This window comes from Channa argus, chromosome 18 (genome assembly GCF_033026475.1).
Source record: "Channa argus isolate prfri chromosome 18, Channa argus male v1.0, whole genome shotgun sequence".
Classification (NCBI taxonomy): Eukaryota; Metazoa; Chordata; class Actinopteri; order Anabantiformes; family Channidae; genus Channa; species Channa argus.
In genome coordinates, this window is record NC_090214.1 from 9,174,036 (window position 1) to 9,187,589 (window position 13,554).

General features: G+C 37.9%; 1 protein-coding gene across 2 annotated transcripts in view; it reads left to right on the forward strand.

Annotated features, from left to right (window-relative positions):
• The window catches only part of LOC137103714 (astrotactin-2-like), a 232,417-nt gene that overhangs the window by 115,162 nt on the left and 103,701 nt on the right, over window positions 1–13,554 (forward strand). For both annotated transcript variants that reach the window (XM_067484310.1, XM_067484309.1), the window contains 3 exons: window positions 43–210; window positions 10,318–10,402; window positions 11,241–11,315. In XM_067484310.1, coding sequence (XP_067340411.1) covers window positions 43–210; window positions 10,318–10,402; window positions 11,241–11,315 — 328 coding nt within the window. The remainder of the gene's footprint in view (window positions 1–42; window positions 211–10,317; window positions 10,403–11,240; window positions 11,316–13,554) is intronic.

Genomic DNA, 13,554 nt, shown 5'->3' on the forward strand with positions numbered 1-13,554 from the left:
AAGCAAAATAATTGTATCTTGTATTTTTTTTTTTTTTTTTAGGAAGTAGCTTTGTGGTGAGCATGGGCAGCTTCCTGGATGTCTCTAATTGGCTAAACCCGGCCAAGCTAACGCTTTATTATCAGACCAATTCGTCCACACAGTGGGTCCAAGACTACTGTGGCCAGAGGACCACTGAGCCCTGTGAGCAGATTTGTAACCAGGATACAGGTTAGTGCATACACAGCATCTGCAGACACGTGTGCACACCGGGCGCCATTTGTTGAGCCACTTCACCCATTATTAGATTTTTTATTACAAATACAGATACCTGGTTCTTTATTTTGTCCAATAACTGGTAAGCAATTTGGTGGGTTCAAAGAAGCCTAACACAAATAGAATGACGCAACAACTGGTCCATATATTTACTTGAGATCATACATGAATGTATATACAATATATGTCATTTATCATAACAGCCACATGAAAAAGTTCATTAAAACAAAATAACATAAATATTTTTGTGGAAAGCTTGAAATTCATAATCTGTTATTCATATTAGTAACATTGACCTCTGAATGCAGGTTAGAAACATAATTTCAAAGACATATTTTAGTATGACACAGCTTGTTGGGATTAGAAAAAAACACGGCATTTGATCCTCTTTTTGTTCTGATAATTGCAAGGACTTATACCCAGAATGAGGAGGAAGAAAGGACAGCACTATTTTCCTACAGGGTTAGTCTCATAAATGCATTGCAGTGTTTCTGAATTCAGAAAATGTTATTAAAGAAGCTTGATGGAAATGCTTTATGCACTTCTAAGGTGTATGGTCAAGGAAAATGGGAAGAAGGTGTTTGGGAGTGGTATTATTATAAAGGGGGTATTTCTTTGCAGTAATAACATCATTAATAAGAATGTAATCAAAGTTTTGTAAATTTTACAGTAGCTCATTGTTACCTCACACCTAAGCTCATGAGACTCGGAATCAGTCCTCCAGCTCATCCTCTCCCTGCTCTTAAAGAGCCTGGCTTTGCTCTCTACACTCTGCCTTCATGTAGTTGTAGTTATCAAATTACAATAAATAAGAATGCCAAAAAAATTACTACTTGAGCAGAAATTGTTGCTCTTTTCTGATCAGTCAGAAGGCCGAGCCTTGTTTCTGCACTGCTGCCGATGCTGTTCAATGAGTGTGTGTCATGGGAGGCTGCCACTGCTCTTTTCTATCTTAAGATGAGTTTCTATTAAAAGATATGTGGAAAAAAGTTGCACACTGTAAATTTACATGTGATCATACAGTTGAAAACTAAACACAAAGGTGGTCATATACAGCATGTTGTTTTTCTTAATAGATGCCTGCAGTAACTATTAATTTAACCCTAGCTTTCTTCTGATTCCACCTCCATTTGGTACAAATGAATGAGTGCATTATGTTTTAAAAAAATTGGAATTACTGTATGTTGACAGTCAATGATTCTGCTTGGTTGTAAAGGTTATCTAAGCAACAAAACCAAGCTTTTAGATGGAGTGTGTCGGCTTTGCTGATTCACTTCTTGGTAAATGTAACAGTTGGAGAGAAAGCTTAGTGTATAAACCTAGAAAACAACATTGCAGAGTGTAAGCAGAAGCCCACAGTGCCTGTTGCCCCACCCAGATAAATACCCACCAGTCACCAGGGCATGTACACAGTCAGCTCACACAGTTTTGCATCTATTTGTACTGACACTAAACCAACAAAAACTGAGAGTGCAGCATGGTGATGTTTATCTTACCTTGAGTGGTATAACTCCCTTGTGCAATACTTGCCCAACTAGATAAAGTCTAAGCACATTAGACTAAATGACATCTGTAATGCATAGAACATGCATGTCATCCTGGTCAAGGGCAAGTTGATGCATAATGTATTAGAGCTCCTGACACTCAAGTCATTTAGTACACATGTAGATGCTATGCGTTTCTGAATCTGTGCGGATCTGTGTGTGTGTGTTGGTCTGTGTGCCTTTATCGGGTCAGTAATAAGATCAGGAACAATCAGCCTGATGTAGAAAAATTAACTTTTTTTAAGATAATTAGTTAAATGTGGAAGCAAAAAATCAGAGAAAACAGTGAAACTGGTTGGGCAGGTAAAATGTGTAGGTCTCCTGGATAAATTGGATTGTTAGCATTAGCAGTTGTACACACTGCTGAGTCTGAAAATAGCTAAATCTGGACCTGAAAAAAAAGCTGCACAGTAAATCTTCTCTACATCTGTCTCTTCTGAATCTGCTGATTCCAGACAACATGGACAGGGATACTGAGAAATGACAGCCTTATTGCAAAATCCATGTTGCTCTAGATTAACCACAAAGGTGGAAAAACATGTAAAGTTTTGTTCAAGTGATTTAAGTTAAGTTGTATTAATTTAATACTGCAGGTTAATCTACACTTTCTGCACTAAAATGTACAAATCAGTTTAAAATTATAGTATTTTTCCTAAACCATGGCACAAAAACAGTATAAAAAATATTTCTGCAAACAAATTAAGCCATTAAAAAAGAAAGAAAGAAGAAAAAAAAAAGCACAAACAGACTAGATCCAGCAGTAATAGTTGCAATTCAATTTTGGAGTCATTTAGCCATTCAGATCTTAGTACATTCAGCATTCTAACTATATTAGCACTTCTGTCTCCCCAGGTCTTCGTGTCTCTTCTCATTTATTTCTTTTTTCATCTGTCGTTTTCAGCAGCAAGAATATTTGATCAGTAATTGCCCTCAAGTATGTTGTATCTCCTCAGGGCAACCACATCCATCCGGCAGCAAAATTAAAGGTGTTCTTCAAAAGCGCCTTTTTCCATTACTGTCCTCATGCATTACAAGACCTGCAAAATAGCTCTCAACAATAGAATACAGTTGTTTCTGAAGGCAGCATACCTGAAACAAAAGAAATTGTTTCATCTATAGTCACATGTACTGTATTTCAATTCCACTAATAGGGTTGTGAAATTATGAGGAGTAAATTGCATTGGGAAAACAAGTCCAGCTGCACCGTTCTCTGTGCATAGTGCAACAATAAGCAATATCCAAATTGGTGTCTTTACCTTTTGACAAGTGAAGGAAAACATTGGCTTGGGCAAGTGTTGTTCAACATGCATTTGGACTTGTGATTATTAAATGTCACTGGTACAATGCATCTGTACTGTCTAAAAGCTACATTTGTGAAAAACCTGTGTGACATCATGATTTAGTCATCACACTGTCTTCCAGGGATCTATGATAAAGTTAGTTTTTAAGTTGTTTGTTTCAAAACCAACCCACAAAGGGTATTAGCTGGAACTAATCCATTTTTGTAACTGGACATTGTTGTCATTTGCCTTTGAGTAAGGGATGCAGTGCTTCAACTAAATGTAAATATCAAACAAGTAATACAAATGTAATATATACTTTACACCTATAGTAAAACCTACCTCATTCACATGGTTGTGTGGGGAGCTTCCTGTTGTAATAAAAGCTGGTCTAGGTCATGGTGACAATGTTGCCTGTAGGTTGCTGGACAAAGGTTATAATTTAGTTTGTTGTTATAAAAGAAAAGTACAAACTACACACTGTTCAGACATTTGCAAGCATAAAATGGCAGTGAAAGCCATTTTAAGTGGTTTGCATTGCTGTCTACTGAGAGTGTTTTGTTTTTTTATGCTATTTCAGCTTCCAAAGTCTTTATGTAAGTTTAATATTGTGGCATTAAATTCTTTCTGCTGTCAATGATAAATACATACCAAGTTTCCTGTAGCCTGTGCACAAATACACAGCCAGACACACTTTATTTCATTTATTTATTTTTGTTTTGTACTTTATAATCACAAGCATTTCACCAAGTTATTTGTGACTGGGTAGTCAATTATCTGCTTTCCTTGCTACATAACCAGCTGAAGGTCAGTAAATGAATAGCCAGAGTTAACGGTTGGCATTGCCAGATTGCTTGGAGACTTTAATAGGACATTGGTTATGGCTTCCTCTGTATTAACCAGTATGGCAAGTATAAAAGGCACTTTAATTATTAAACTCCTATTTCATGTAATACATCAACATTTTTATGGTTTATTAAAAACCATATAAAATCATTAATTGTTTATTTAGCAATAATAATGCGACTCATCATTATTAGTATAATAATAAACAACTCATATACACCCTAGTAAGGGGGAACAAATAGCTGCAAGCACCTTTCCATCTATCACTGTAACTAACCTAATAAAGACCCCTTTACATCCTTAGGTGCCTTTGTTTTCTTCATATGAAATTATGCCTCCCTAGCTCCTTGAACCTCACCTACATGGAACAGAAACTACTGGGGTGTCAACATATAACTCAGATTTATCATTTCCTTCAACACATTTGTAATTGCACACGCACGCACACACACACACACACACACACACACACACACACACACACACACACACACACACACACACACACACACAGAATACTCATGAGAAAAAAGAAAACGCATAAGGAAACTGTTGTGCTGAATCTGCCCAAGGTCTTTGTACACAAAGTGTATACCAAGCGTAAATATGCATCAGGAAAACTGTCCGTGTCTTCTATAAACCATGAAATGTGAAACTCACCCACGAGGCCACAGCAAGATGCCAGAAATCATTATAAAGAATCGTGTCATTTATGCAAGAGGAAGAGAGATGATGTGTGGTCTCGAGTGATTGCCACTTGAACCATTTTACATTCCTGGATCTTAATTTAGAACAAAGGGATGGTAAAAGAGAGCACAAAGGAAAGAGAGGAGGATAATGTGGCCATGGTGGTGAGTAAACAGTGACAAATTTTACTGGTAATCTAATAGTGCTGATTATAGAGGAGGATCCTATCCCCCTGTGCAGTATCAGGTTGTGTGTCTATGTCCAAATCTGGATGGAATGTAACAGAAATTGGACTGAGTAAGCAGAGTTAGATAATTGTTGTCATCAAATGGCCATTTCCAATCACAGGCAATTAACTCTAAATTAGGCCTACAACATGTTCTAATCTGTCAACCATAACTTTTGGCATCACTGAACTAACCCAGTCACTCCATGTGCTCAGGTCCCCGACATACATGAGAACCTTCCAATTGTATTTGCAATCTGCTTAGAACCAACATCTGATCCATCACGAGAGCAAAGGGAAATAAGTAGAGCTCACAAGACACTTTAGTGGTGACATTTGTTTGAAATGACAAGTTCAAAATGCGATGCCAAAATATGAATTATCACGAACAAAGTAATAAGGTTGTAGCACATGTGCACATATTTTAGTCATGAAATCATAACAAGACAGTGGAGATAGATGAGATGATTTAAGTGGACTTCTAAGACATTAGTCAAAAGATAGAATTAAATAAAAGAACACATAAAAGAAAATGTGGCTTATAAAAATGAATAAATCAGTAAATCACCACATCAGATACCACTCTAAACTCATCACATTAACAGACTGATGGCACTGATATCTAGGTAACAGCAGCCAACACACGCCATTAATGTAAAAACAGTGCAGTTTATCCAATGCATTAGCAGCTCACTGAAGTTCAGATTTAATGACCATACAATCACGACTCCCCATCCCCTCCTTGTGTGGTGCCTTTTTCTTTTGAAGAAGTATTTTTATTACCTTATTTAACCTGACTCCTCATTTTCCTACTTTTTTCTTACCTCCGCTGTCACTGAGAATTAAAAAAAGTTTTGGTTTTTAACGACAAACCTCCCTTGTAATGTGAGTGAACTGCATCTGAACCAGGTTCGCATACACAGAAAAACTGTCAGACAAAACTAAGGCTTGCAAGTAAAGATTAGTTAATCCAGCGGAATGTGTAATCAACCAGACATATCTCTTCCTGTTAATGGCATGATCCCCCCCCTTAAATGCATTTGCATAAAGGAAAGAGCCACACTTTCCTGATTACTTGCAAGGTGTGTCTCAGATTACAGGCATAAATGTTTTTCCAGGCTGGTGAACTTTGTTAGAAACAAGGCGAAAATAGACTTTGTCAACCTTTCCCCCTACGGCCTCTAAGCTTATGGTGATACTGTACATGAACTATACCTCTCCTGGCCAGGCAAGTAGGAGATTGTAGATCGTGAAATATGCAGAAATGTAGCAGATTGCTGCATATTTAAATCAATTATCCACACTCCCTTGATGTGATCACACTTTTCTGCCCATGTTAAACATTTGGCCATTGCGTGTATGCAGTGTATGTCCCTGACTTGTAAATTAGGAGCGTTCAATTTTAAATAGCACAAAGATGCCTCTAATCTCTGATTCAAGGGATAAAGGCTGCCACTGTGAATAAGAGAACAGATGTAAGTTGCAAATTTGAACTAAATTATTAATGTACACTCACTACCCACTTCATTAGGTGCACAGGTGCAATCGAATGCAAACCTGCACAGCAGCTCTGCCATGAATTCAACTTTTTACAATGTTGTAATTTCACAGTTTTTGCTTTAAAACTGTCACGAAGGTGATTGTCATACTGTGTGTTTATTATTGAGGTCATACTGGGTGTTGGAGTTATACTGGAGTTAAGAGGTGGCTCTTATGTTTTAGCCACCCTGTTTAAAATGAATGAGGGGGCCAGTGAGTGTGTGTGTGTGTGTGTGTGTGTGTGTGTATATATATATATATATATATATATATATATATATATATATATATATATATATATATATATATATATATATATATATATATATATATATATATATATATATATATATATATATATATATATATATATATATATATATATATATATATATATATATATATATATATATATATATATATATATATATATGGTGATACATGTGCATATGTGTGTGACCTTTCATCACACTGCAACATCACAAGAACTAAACTAGAATGAGACAAGAGACTCCTCGTGATTCAAGATGAAACAGGAGGGGACATGTTTGCCTTCCACTTATGATCAAAGCTAAAACTAAAACAAAAACTTCAAGTTTGCTGACTTTCATTTTCCAGTCTTACAGTACTTTCCCTTTGATGCATGCTGTTAAGATCAAGACCCACTATGTTATTGAAAACAGGTAAATCAAAGCAAATCATTAAGATGCACCAGTCACTTATGCCCACCAAAATAATTACATAAAGTAATCAAATATCACCCAGATCTAATGTTTCTATAATTTCCATAATCTTTAATTGGGTTTTCTTTCAATTACATTAGGTTTTATGTTTGACCTACAGTAGATCTCAGGCATTGTCCCCAGCAAATCAGAGTTATCTATGTAAATCCTTCTCCTTGCATATGTAAGAAACAAAATCTCAAGTTAGGTCACTATTGTTAGCCCAACCACTTAAAGCCTACTAATGAAAATGCCAATTCTCGCCTGCAGCGGACATAAAAGAGAAAGAAAAGTGCAAAAAAGTTATTATTTTTCTTCACTGGAAACATGTGACTTGACTGCAGATTTGCAAGAAGACTTTTATTAAGTACTGCCTCTGGCAGTCAGGAAGAATTAAATATAGCTAGGTTAAATGTGTATGTACAGAGAAGCAGTGGGAAAAGGAGGCATGCATGTGCATTTGTGTGTGTATTTATGCTGTGCTTGAAACATAGACAGGATACATGTTTGTTTGCCTGGGAGTATGAGACAAAGATTTTCCTGCAAAACAATGCATCAGCATCAGATGTTTCAGCAAAAAGGCTGTTTAGCATCTGTAGTAATTCTGACTGTTTTTACTGTCAGGAGCAAATGGGAAGTAGTGATATTGTTTTAGAGCCAACAAGTCAGCAAAGGGGTGGGGGTCGGGGTGAACGGATGGATCAACAAAATGTCAGATATTAACTGCTCATATCATTGTTCCCTTCCCCTTTCCAACAGTGGAGACTGGTCTATAACATGAACCAAGTGGTTATTACTGCAACCATGACAACGAAGGACATTTACTCACAAGAAAGTCTTACCAAAGCTTAACCATTGTTGTGCAGCATCAAAAAACTTTTTTCACATTTTTTACAACTGTGATAGTGGAAAGATGTGATGGACAAATGATCAAATCAGATAATGTCTATGTGTTGTTCTGAAAGGCCATGGTAGCAGAGTGGATTTTCATGGACTCAAGCAGGTTACACTCAGCTTTGTTGAGCTTTATTAAGTATCACGGAAATGGGAAAACTGGTTCCCAAACTCAGAATAAAGGATTAGGGAGACTTGGTTTCCACAGGTAGATTTCTGTCAGAAAATGCAGATTTCGCTGCCATGTATACACATGACCAGGTTTCTAATGGGCTTTCTCCAACTATACATGTGTGTAACAAAAGGCTGCAGACAGTAACATGCAGCCGAGTGAAGGTTGAATGAAACAAAAGATGCCTCCACAAAGTCTGACAGAAAATGAATACACAAAAATCCCTCTTAGAAGTCAAAATAAGTCACTTTCCCCCATGGATCTATTAAATTCAAACAATTCCCATTGCGGATCAGCTACATGTGTCTGGTAAGAATTATTCTGTTATGGATAGAAACCAATAAAAGCTCCTCAATTAAACAATAAAAATACATTCTCAGTATGGTTGTAACAGCTATGCTGGAATCTCCGTCCTCACTATTCATCTAGTATTCACACTTAGTATTTATATTTTATTTATTTGTGTCCACATTTCAATCTAGAGCCATTTCAAGAGCTCTCACTTCTCATGTAGTCAGGCCACGTGAAATAGCCACAAGCAAATAAAAACATTTTGTTGCTTCTCTGTGGCTGAATCCTAGAGGTGCATCACTTCATGAGAGACTCTTAAGCCTATAAAGTCATCCAATAAATTATTAAACACTAGGTGATAAAATGTGAATTGTGTTTCCTGGGTGGCCATTACACATTTTTCCAGTGTTATGCCTCGAGATAGGTCAAAAGAGAGCAGCCAGTAGCATTTATTTTGGGAATGGTGCTTATAAAAAGGTTGGTAATGTTATCAGGGACTTACAAAGGCTTCCACTCACCTAAAAAGCAGAGTAAATATATATTTTTTTAATTGTTTATTTACCATAATGTACTTAATGCTATAACGGACATTTGTTTTCATGAGGAGATAGAATCGGACCTCATTTTCCAAACCAGTGTTTAATGTTACTTAATTATGAGCATGGTCACAATTTGTGTGTTTTCATTCCGTGATTTTTCTTTATGATAATTTTTAAAGAAAGAAGGAAATGGGTTGGCATGATGCATCCATCCACCTACTATTCTAAAGGCTTAATCTGTTAAGATTTGCTGTGTACTGGAGCCAATCCCAGCTGTCTTTGGGCAAACAGCGGTGTACAACCTTGATGGGTCACCAGTGTGTCTTAGGACTGACACACAGAGACTGATGACCATGCACACTCACATTCACATCTAAGGGCAACAGTCAGCCTGACACGCATGTCTTTGGACTGTGGGAGGAAACCAGAGTACCCAGAGGAAACCCACACAAGCACGGGGAGAACATGCTGCCAGCCAGCTGACCAGGAAAACAAATGTCAAAACATATAATGTTGACACATATTTCACTACTCACCTGACACTGTGGATAACCAGTCAGAGTCAGTATTATGACTTACTGTGGCTGCTGTTTGGCAAGCACAATGCTTTACAAGGGACAGTGGGCAGCAGTGCTGCACGGCTGCTGGTCGCCAGTAAAGCTGCTGAGCTCCTGTCTGAATGTTTCTTGCTCATTCTGCAGTGGGAGCTGTCCGGCCAACTGAGACGAACTAAGGGGTGATCTTGATTCTCAAGGACAAAAACATCTCACTGAGCATGCTAAGGACTTAAAGTGTGTTACTGTGTGGGAGAAAACAGAATCCTACTCACTTTCTGTCAGATCATAACTGAGAGAATACAGTATGTCCACTGATTCTAGTGGGCATCAGTGGGTGCAAATGTTTATGTCACTTTGCTGCTATTTTTCAGAGGTCTGTCGTAAAGACGTCACGCAACAAAATGTACTGTATGCGAACCTGTGCTTAATTTATTAAGTGAAGTAATTTTCCGTTAGTGTACTGTGATACAAAAATACATTGTACAACAACCTCATCTTGAAGGTGTGATGATAAACATTTTAAGAGGAGGACTGCTAGGTTTGGGAGAAAAAAAGCAAATCAGGAAACAGCCTTGTTAATATTACTGCTCTCATTGCAAATATGGCTTATTCACTGGAAAATTAGACATCAGGGCAGCCTCCTTTTTGAATTCTATACATATCTGATGAAAGTGCAGGCCAGGGTCACTTTCATGGTAATTTATTCAGCTGCTGGAAACAAATAAATATCGGCCTCCATGCCCCTTCTTGTTCTCTCTGTCACAGGAGAATGCAGCTGTCATGAGGGATTTTCCCCTGACCCTGTCCATAAACACCTCTGTGTTCGCAGTGACTGGGGTCGCAATGAAGGGTAAGTACTGTCAGCTCCTTCCAGTCATATCTAAAACTTGACTTGTACTCGAATGACCTTGTGGCTGGTTTCACAGTTTCTACTCCCAAATGCATTAAAGCACAATGTTACACAGACTAAAGGAGAATTTTTCGCCGTGATGGATCAGCTATCTGGAGCAGGTTTCAAGTCTCTGCAAGTTGATCTTCCAAGTATTTAAATGAATGGAAACCAAGGCAGAAAATCAGTGTGCTAATGTACTATATGCTTACAAAAATGGTCACAGTAATGTAAAATATAAGCAATTTGCAGTTAATGGACTGAAACATGCAAATGTACCTGTATGGTCTTTTAACTTGAACAAGTAGACTTTGAAGAGGGAATCAGAAGTACAGATTGAAGGAGGGGAAGGTAGGAGGAAGGTTATAATGTGTAATGAAACAGAACAGCAGTGGAGGGCAGAGAGCATAAGAGTGATGGATAAAGAGACAGATAACAAGGGTGCAGTACAAAATAGACAAATAATGGGGACTGGCATGATGGGGAGAGCAAAGTAAGTCGAATCAGCCATCTTCTGGCTCTGACCTTGTTTGCCAATTAGCTGGTTTGCCCAATCAGTGGTTCATTTGAAAGGTCACATTGTTATTCAGCTCCACCTGTCGTCTACACGAATCACTCCAGTCGCAAATCACAGTTGCCATTCACAGTTTTCTCATAGTATAGCAGTACTGCTATACTATGAGAAAACATTACCTGTGTAGGGTATGTTATTATGTACTACATACCATTGTCTGGTATGGAGTTGTATGTACATTATGTGCTTTGATTTAATGTTCCCTCTTGTCTGTTCTCTGTCAAGTCCTTGGCCGTATGCTAACTTGGAGAAGGGCTATGATCTAGTTACAGGAGAACAGGCCCCAGAGAGGATCTTCAGGTAAGTCCTTCACTTCTGTTACAGTAGCGTATCTCATGACAGTGCGTCTTTTGCTGACCATCTGTGACTCACATTGGGGATGAATGTGGTGATCTTGGCATTTGTTTGTTTGTGTGTGCGATGGCACATGCAGATGAGCATTCTGCAGATACACATAGACACAGTTGGCTGGACACACAAAGGCACCTTTTGCTGGGAAGAAGTTTCACCCATGGGCCGTCTTGTGGAGAAATAGCCCAAGGGGCAATCATGCACAGACTCCTTTCAAATGCTTTTACTGCCATTTTTGTTACACTTCTCATTATTGATAGGGTCATTGTGTCTGACATTTTTCAAGAAGTGCATGGCACAAAGGAGCCATTCACTATCGCCCAGCTGTTCCATTAAAAAAAAAAAAAAAAAAAAAAAATTATAATTCAGTACTTTTTGTTAAATTTGTATTTCCTATTTTTGCTATGCTTTCTCTGGAGTCTGTCCTTTTACCCCTTTTTAATGAAGCCAGATCAACCTGACCTTGTGTTTTACACACATTCACTTTTTTATACAAACAATCCCTCAATTAGGGTACAAAGCCGACTGCCAGGCTAAAATTTAGAATGCTCGCTTTGTTATCAGTAATTATGGACTATGGGCCCAGCATTTAAACCAAAATCCCCTGTGAATGGAGACTTTTTTTGTTTGCAAAAAATGTCAAAAAAAAAACCCAACAACAATTGAATAGTTTCTAATACAGGAAAAGCTCATTAGAAAATCAAAAATCCTATTATAGTTACCCATACACACAACAAGTAACCATTTGTCTATACACCTTTAATATGTTATTGTGTTGAGGTCACTTCTGTTTAGTTGTATCTCTAAAGTGAGCTAAAGGTGAAGCTTTGGTTGTGTGAAATCTGAAAATACGTGATTTCATGCTCGCAGCCCTTCCATTATGTAGGTAAAGAGAGGCTTTTGTGGTGCAGCAGTTTTTCTCCTCTTCACATTGACCACAGTTAACCTCTCAGAATTAGTCCACTCTAAGAAATGGACACTAAATTCACAATCTTTGTTGTGCACAAAAAGAACGCATTACATCTTTTAGCCGTCCATTGCCCGTTAAAAGAGTTATACTGGAGATGGGATGGGAATACAGGCATCCACACCCAGTCAGGCGGAAGCCAAATCTCCTGCTTCAGTGAAGTCTACAGTTAGTAAGGAAAGAAAACTGAAACACACACCTACACACATACACACATCTACGCAGCTCAAATGCATTCAGTGTACACACTGATAGCAGACAAAGTGAGTAAAGATGCTGCAAGTGGAAAGCTGAAGTGCGTTTCAATTGAAAGGTTTTTATATCAGTGCTGTGTTGGGAATGGTAGGAAAAAGACTGCATTGCTCTTCAGCTGGTCAGTGTTAGTGTTAGTATATTAGCAGAGAAAAGAGGAGCTTCATTGTAACAAGGATTGGTTTCACAGATGGGGAGCTGTGTTGGAAACCTGCCTCTAGCTTTTTTTTTAATGCAGGAGACAGTGAGTGAAAATCTGCCTAAACAGAAGGCATGAGGGCTACATAAACACTCGATTAGGTGTAATCTATGAACATTTTTAAATCATGTTGAATTTGTGTCAGATAATAAGGGGAAGTATTGCATTTGGATTCTTTGAGTCTAGTTAATGTAGCGGCAGCAGTTTAACTTGAAGGTTTTTAATGCTGAGCTTTGGCAGTCGAGGAAACACTGTTTTCCCACATCTTGTGCATAGAAAACAATGTTTGACAGTTTGAATGTCAGCAACATTTGACAGTGGACAAACTTATATCATATTACAAAGGTGTGAAAATGTATTTTGTGAAATGTTTTATGTGGGAGTTAAATGACTTTAAATTAATTTTAATTAAATGCGATGCCATGATTTTTGACATGCAAAGTGCCATTCAAGCTGGATTTCTAGATTTCTGTGCGTGTGTGGTCCTGTCACGCACCTGCCTAGACAGACTTTGGAAGCACATAATGCAATGCATGCAGAGCAGCAATGCTATGTTTGGGGCCTTAACAGGTGTTGATTTTCCCCAGTGACAAATCCGAGCATCCTGCAGGGTTTCCTGGGGATAATAATCTTTACTCAGGAGAAGCATCTCTTGCAAAATGAATAGTGTAAAAAATTTACACCAATGTGAACAATGGTTCAAAATGCACACATCACATGCATGCTGAAGCGTTGTGCTGTGTCAAAAAGGAAAACAGTAAAGGAAAATG